General features: G+C 45.0%; 1 protein-coding gene across 6 annotated transcripts in view; it reads right to left on the bottom strand.

The window, feature by feature from the left end:
* ZNF143 (zinc finger protein 143) overlaps positions 1–5,096 on the bottom strand; it is a 54,882-nt gene extending 49,786 nt beyond the window's left edge. For 3 of the 6 annotated variants that reach the window (XM_067749939.1, XM_067749938.1, XM_067749944.1), the window contains exon 1: positions 4,980–5,063. In XM_067749939.1, coding sequence (XP_067606040.1) covers positions 4,980–5,021 — 42 coding nt within the window. In that variant the 5' untranslated portion in view covers positions 5,022–5,063. Of the gene's footprint in view, positions 1–4,979 lie in introns of all 6 variants that reach the window. The other 3 variants (XM_067749943.1, XM_067749941.1, XM_067749940.1) reach the window with 2 other exon arrangements.
* Positions 5,097–7,084: the final 1,988 nt, after the last annotated feature.

The raw sequence follows: 7,084 nt of genomic DNA on the forward strand, positions 1-7,084 counted from the left end.
GACACTAACCAATAGGTAGGTGGGGAGGTCTCCTAGGAATGTACCACGTTGTCATTCTTTTTTTTCTTTTAATTTTTATTTATTTATTTATTTTTAGCTTTGTTGGGTCTTCTTTGCTGCACGCAGGCTTTCTCTAGTTGGGGCGAGCGGGGGCTACTCTTCACCGCAGTGCGCGTACTTCTCATTGCGGTGGCTTCTCTTGCTGCGGAGCATGGGCTCTAGGTGTGCAAGCCTCAGTAGTTGTGACACATGGGCTCAGCAGTTGTGGCTCACAGGCTCTAGAGCATAAGCTCAGCAGTTTTGGCACATGGGCCTAGTTGCTCCGTGGCATGTGGGATTTTCCCAGACCAGGGCTCGAACCCATGTCCCCTGCATTGGCAGGCGGATTCCTAACCACTGTGCCACCAGGGAAGTCCCTGTCATTCATTTTATATCAAAATACATCTTGTTTTCTGTCTGAATTAAACACAACACATTCCATATACACCATTAAGGTTTGCCAATTCATCTTTCCACTCTAATCAATTTGCCATATGGACTTGGCTATTTCCACCAAACCCAGACAACAGATTAAAATGATCAAAAGTCATCCTTGACTAAACCCTCATTCTTTTTTTTGCAGTACGCGGGCCTCTCACTGTTGTGGCCTCTCCCGTTGCGGAGCACAGGCTCCAGACACGCAGGCCTGCGGCCATTGCTCACAGGCCTACCCTCTCCGTGGCATGTGGGATCTTCCCGGACCAGGGCACGAACCCGTGTCCCCTGCATCAGCAGGCGGACGCTCAACCACTGCGCCACCAGAGAAGCCCACCCTCATTCTTAAATTCACAACAGGGCAATTGTCAACTCCATGATTTTTTTTTTAAATGGAACCATATATATGGGAACTTGGTATGACAGAGAGCATTTCATCTTTTTAATTTTTTTTGGCTACACTGCCCAGCTTGTGGGATCTTAGTTCCCGGACCAGGGAGTGAACCCAGACCCTCAGCAATGAGAGTGTGGAGTCTTACCCACTGGACCACCAGGGCATTCCCTTCAACTCCATGATTTTTATCCTTCAAAACCTTTCTTTTCCAACTCCTCACATATTAATAACTACTGCAATAACTTCTTTACTGCTTTCTTTACTCCAGTGTCTCATCCTTCCATTCCAATAACACTGCCAACTATCTTATTTTGTCTTGTACAACAGTAGAATTTTCATTGCATACAATATTGTAAGAAAAATTTGTTAATAAGATTAATTCCCACTAGCTTAATAAATCAAATCTTTTCGTTTCCTGGTTTTCTTCTTTAACTCTTGCTATCCACACACATAATTTTTTACAGCATTACCTCCCAGAAATGGGACTAGGAGATGAGGGTGGACTGGGGACGGGCCTTTTAATTTCTACCGTATACATTCCATAAGTTAAAAAGAAATTTACCATGTATTATTTTCATGGTTTTAAAACTAGTTACTTAAAAAAAAAGTTACTATAAACAGAAGCATTAATAAAGTAAGGAGCACCTAACTCTGCCTCAGGTATGCAAAGATGATTACATGTGAATATGGGCATAAGAAAGATAAGTAAACATTTCCTAGGGGTAGGAAGAGTAGAGAAGGCAGTCCAGACACAGGGAACAGCCTTTGTCACTGTCCAGTCTAAATCCATCTTTGAAACAAAATCACTTTGATTTTGACAGTACGGTAAAGTTTAAAACACTGTCTCAGGGACTTCCCTGGTGGCGCAGGGTTGGGAGTCCGCCTGCCAATGCAGGGGACACGGGTTCAAGCCCTGGTCTGGGAAGATCCCACATGCTGCGGAGCAACTAAGGCCGTGCGCTGCAACTACTGAGCCTTCACTCTAGAGCCCAAGAACCACAACTACTGAAGCCCACGCGCCTAGAGCCTATGCTCTGCAACAAGAGAAGCCACCAAACTGAGAAGCCTATGCACCACAATGAAGAGTAGCCCCCACTTGCTGCAACTAGAGAAAGCCCGCGCGAAGCAACAAAGACCCAATGCAGCCAAAAATAAATAAATTAAAAACCAAAAAACACTGTCTCACAAAAGCCATCCCTTAAAATGCAAATTAAGCAAAGAGCAACGACTCAAGCAACCCAACTCTTTAAAAAATCACTATGTCCTGGGCTTCCCTGGTGGCGCAGTGGTTGAGAGTCCGCCTGCCGATGCAGGGGACACGGGTTCGTGCCCTGGTCCGGGAAGATACCACATGCCGCAGAGCGGCTAGGCCCGTGAGCCATGGCCGCTGAGCCTGCGCGTCTGGAGCCTGTGCTCCGCAACGGGAGAGGCCACAACAGTGAGAGGCCCGCATACCGCAAAAAAAAAAAAAAAAAAAAAAAAAATCACTATGTCCTGAAATAAAGCCAGGAGCAAAAAGACTCAGAACTGGGTAAAACCTCAGATTAAAAACCAAAAACAAAAACTAGATAAAAACTTCAAAATTAAGTAATGATGAGAACATCAGGACTCAGAAAGTTCTCCTCCCATGATCATAAACTGTACCTACATTATAAATATTTAATAACAGCTAAAGTAATAGTAGAGGCACAATTCCCCAAAACAGCTAGGTCATCTTTCCATGAAGAATATGATGAATCCTTACTTCACAGCAATATCTCAACCTGCAGCAAAGGGCAATGGACATTTTGCAAATCATATATCTGATAAAGGACCTTTATATAAGAAACTCTTAGAACTCAATAACAGATAAACAATCCAATTTTAAAATGGGGGAAAGACCCAAATAGACATTTCCAAAAAGAAAATATACAAATGGCCAATAAGCACATGAAAAAATGCTCAGCACAATTAGCCATTGGAAAATGCAAATCAAAATCACAAGAGAGGGCTTCCCTGGTGGTGCAGTGGTTGAGAGTCCGCCTGCTGATGCACGGGACGCGGGTTCGTGCCCCGGTCTGGGAGGATCCCACATGCCGCGGAGCGGCTAGGCCTGTGAGCCATGGCCACTGAGCCTGCGCGTCCGGAGCCTGTGCTCAGCAGCAATGGGAGAGGCCACAGCAGTGAGAGGCCCGCGTACCGCAAAAAAAAAAAAAAAAAATCACAAGAGATACCACTTCACACCCACTAGGATGGCTACCATCAAAAAGACTGATGACAACAAGTGCTGGCAAGGATATGGAGAATGGGAGCTCTCATACATTGCTGGTAGGAATGTAAAATGGTACACCCACTTTGGAAAAGTTTGCCAGTTCCTCAGAAGATTGAACACAGAGTTACCGTATGACCAAATGACCAAGAAATTCTACTCCTAGGTATATATATACACACAAGAGAAATAAAAACAAATGTCCACACAAAAACTTGTTCCGTAACTGTTCATGGCAGCATTATGCATCATAGACAAAAAAGTGGAAGCAACCTAAATGTCCATCAACAGATGAATGGATAAATAAAAGGTGTTACGTCCATACAGCGAAATATTTGGCAATAAAAAGAAATGAACTACTCATATATGCTATAACATGCATGAACCTTGCAAATATCATGCTAAATGAAAGAAGCCAGTCACAGAAGTCCACATACTGTGTGATTCCATTTTTATGAAATGTTGGTAATAGACAAATCTGTAGATTAGTGGTTGGGGAAGAAGGAGTGTTATGGGGAAATGGGGAGTAACTTAAGTGGGTACAGAGTTTCTTGGGGGGTGATGAACATGTTTTAAAATTTTGGTGATGGTGGCACAACTCTGTGAATACATTAAACCTACCTAATTATTATAATACTTTAAATGGGTGAATTGTAAAGGTATATAAATTATATCAATAAAGCCATTATTTTTAAAAAATAAAAGACAGCTATGGAAAAAATAGGCACTCAAGTATTTGTACACTAAATAATTTCCAAAGTAATCAAAATACACCTGGATAAATTAGTTACCTGTCTTACCTGAGCTTTTGTATGATCTCACTACCTATTCTCTTACTAAACACTTAACAATGAACTGAAACTAAGCACTTAGCAAGAGAATATATTAAATACTGCACAGATTTTTGTCAACTACAGCAAAACACAAGTATCTTCTAGTAAGGTTCGGGACAAAGCCGACCACAACTTCGAACCTACAATTTTTCACATCCCCACTAGGTTATACCAGCTGATTAGACACTTCCAAAGGCTTAAACTGATCTTAAACAAATAATCAGTTTAGCAATTGTATTCTTATCTACTCTTTACTTAACTTCCTTAATGCGTAAACTTAAATGTTAAAAAAAGCAAAAGGAGAGAGAAGAAAAATTGATTTACGTTCCACAATAAAATGTTACAAAGCAACCAAAGCATTCGTATACTCTTTGGCCAAAACCGAGAAAAAAGGAGAATGATAAAAATGACAATTTCTAATATTCGCTGTTAGGCCTCAATGACCATAAACATTTTTTTTTTTTTTTTTTTTAGTGAGGGAAACAAGAAATCTGTGCACGATCAGAGTGGGAGGAAATTCTGGGTGCGATCTACAGGCGGGATGCCGACCGGGCCCTCAGCCAGTTCTGCCGCCGGCGCCCCAGCTAGGGCCTGGTGCCGACCGGGGTCCAGCGTCTCAGCCGGAGGAGCTTCGCCTCGGCGGCGCCAGGGGACTCGCTCCGCGCGGAGGTCAAGCCGAGAAGCGCCGCCGGGCTCCCAAGGGCTCCACCCTCCCCTCCTTCACTCCCTCCCCTCGGCAGTCCCCTGAGGGGAACAGGCGGGGCGCAGTGCGCAGAGACAAGGGCGGGGGGTGGGGGTGCGTCCTCTGAGAAAAGCTCCGCCGCCCGAGTGGCGGCCGCGGGTTATTAATAAACTCCGCTTCTGCCCAGGCGTCTCTACCGCGGCCGGCCGTAGGATCTGCAAGGCCTGCGGCGGAGGCTGAGGAGCCAGAGTCCGAGCCCGGGCCCTACCGGGCCCGCGCCGCCACGCTGAGGGCGGCGGCCGGGCGGAGAATAATGCACACTGGGTAAAAACACATTTATATACGAACCTCCGAGAAAATTTTCCAACAATTCCTTCGTCCGACCACCATGCACCAGGACAGGAAACAGCCGCCCGGCCCCTCAGCCCCGCAACCAGCATAGTGGGTCTGAAGCCCGCCCCCAGCCTCCATTGGGCTTTCATTACGTCACTCACTGGACGCTTCCTGCTTGCCATTGGCTCAAATTTAGGCGACGCGAAAGGAGACCGCCTTATCCACGCCCCTTTTCCTGACGTCAGCCTCGCCTGGCCTTACAGCCAGCGCCTGAGTGGCTTACCCAAAGTGCGGAACAAAGTTTTCTGCTTCTGACTGGTTGGCAGAACCGCTCGTCCCAGCGCGACACCGCCTCGCTGACAAGTGAATTATGCAGAGTCTGTGGCCCCAGCAGGAGGCGCCATTTTGTAGCGAGGGAGGGAGGCTGGTCCTTGTGACTAGCCGGGAGGGAGAAGGGTTCACACGCGCCATTTTCCCCACAGGGGCTAGGCGGTGGCCTTGGCGCTCCCGGTGGGCTTGCTGGAGCGCGTTCTGGAGACCGGGTGGGCTTTGCCTAGCAATTGCCGAGTGTCGTCCCGTTGGGAGGGAAGTGGTAGGGTGGGGTAGGACAGGATGGGACGCCTCACCGCTCCCTGGGGGCTCTCGGTGCCAGCTGAGGCCTTTGGTCTTGGGCGGAGGCTCTGCTTTTCCGAGAGCTGCTGTATGCCTGTCACTGGCTGCCAAGTCTCCCTTTGCTTTTCCAGTCGCTGGGGCATCATCATTGGTAGGAGGATGAGCCTCCTGCCTCAGCTGAAGCTCCGGCGTAGCTCGACAGCGGGGTGGTGGTCTTGGACTCTGCTGGGAGACACTGCGGTTGCTTTTGCGCTTTCATGTTCCTTAGGTTCAAATTTTGAAGTCGTCTGTAATGGTGTCGCTAACTTTTTTACTTTCCCTTTTGTGTGTGTCGCAAATTAAAGGAAAGTCAAAAGGCTGAGGAAATAATTGACTCGGTCTCCCCAGTATTAAGAATGGATACAAATTAGTTGTGAAGTTTAGGTAGTGTTTCTTGTAGTTCTCAACCCAGAATTTTTCTGAGCCATTGGAAATACTAGTCATTTCAGGAGTATTCAGTATGTATTCATATGCTTTGGCAACCAGGCTGAATAAAGATGAGGTAAAGTGTGTAGACTCAAGATTTGTTAAATCTGGTGTTCCAAATGTAGATTTGAGTTACTAAGAGATTGAGAAGGATGGTCCCGTTGTAACTGGAGATTTGTGTCCTGCTTACAAAAGCTGGACAGAGCTGGATGATGTTTGATCTAGTGTCTTTGCATTTCAGGTGATTATGGAATGGCCTAAGTGAGGATAATTAAAGTGTTTTGATTTACATTCGAGTCCAGTTTGAGATTTTTAACGAGACCTTCTTTTAGGTAGCGAGTGAGGGGCAGGCTGCAGACCCTAACCAAGGTATAGCTGCGTAATTGGTGCCCAAATGCCATTGGAAGGAAAATAGGACGTTGAGTGTCGTTTGAATACATAGTCTTTAGAAGTTTAAAGTAGTTTTTATATTTTATGCCCTTATAAGAATAAAAGATGTGGCACATAAAATTGGATTAGGTTGCTTGAAACTGGAGGAATTGGCTCATTCAAGTCTTGTACCCAATGGATAGATTTCCCTTTTTCACAGAGAGTTCAGATGACAAACGAGGTGTTTTAATTTATACTTTCTGTACCTTCTAGATGTTATATCTGTATTTTATAGTCAGAAATATTATTAAAAGAATCAAAATACTTTTATGCAATGTAGTCATTTATTACTAAGTCCTGAATCTCTAGTCTGTTAAAACACAGTAATACAGAATCTCAAAAGGAAGTTAAAAATCACCCTGTAATCGTAGTTTGCAGTTACAGGACATCTTTTTATCCCCAGGACCTACTGAGTGGTTGTAAACATTGAATGGTGGTGGTGGATAGGATACTATAATTCTAATCTGATTCAGGGAGAAACCTTAATAATGATTTTGTCATGGGTAGTGGAACTTTGTGTTACAGTATTTACCACTGACTATATATAGAACAAAGTTCAAATGTACATACTATTCAGGGCCATCCAGAATCTTCACATTTTCCCTAAATCACTT

The sequence above is a fragment of the Pseudorca crassidens genome, chromosome 9, assembly GCF_039906515.1.
Source record: "Pseudorca crassidens isolate mPseCra1 chromosome 9, mPseCra1.hap1, whole genome shotgun sequence".
Lineage (NCBI taxonomy): Eukaryota > Metazoa > Chordata > Mammalia > Artiodactyla > Delphinidae > Pseudorca > Pseudorca crassidens.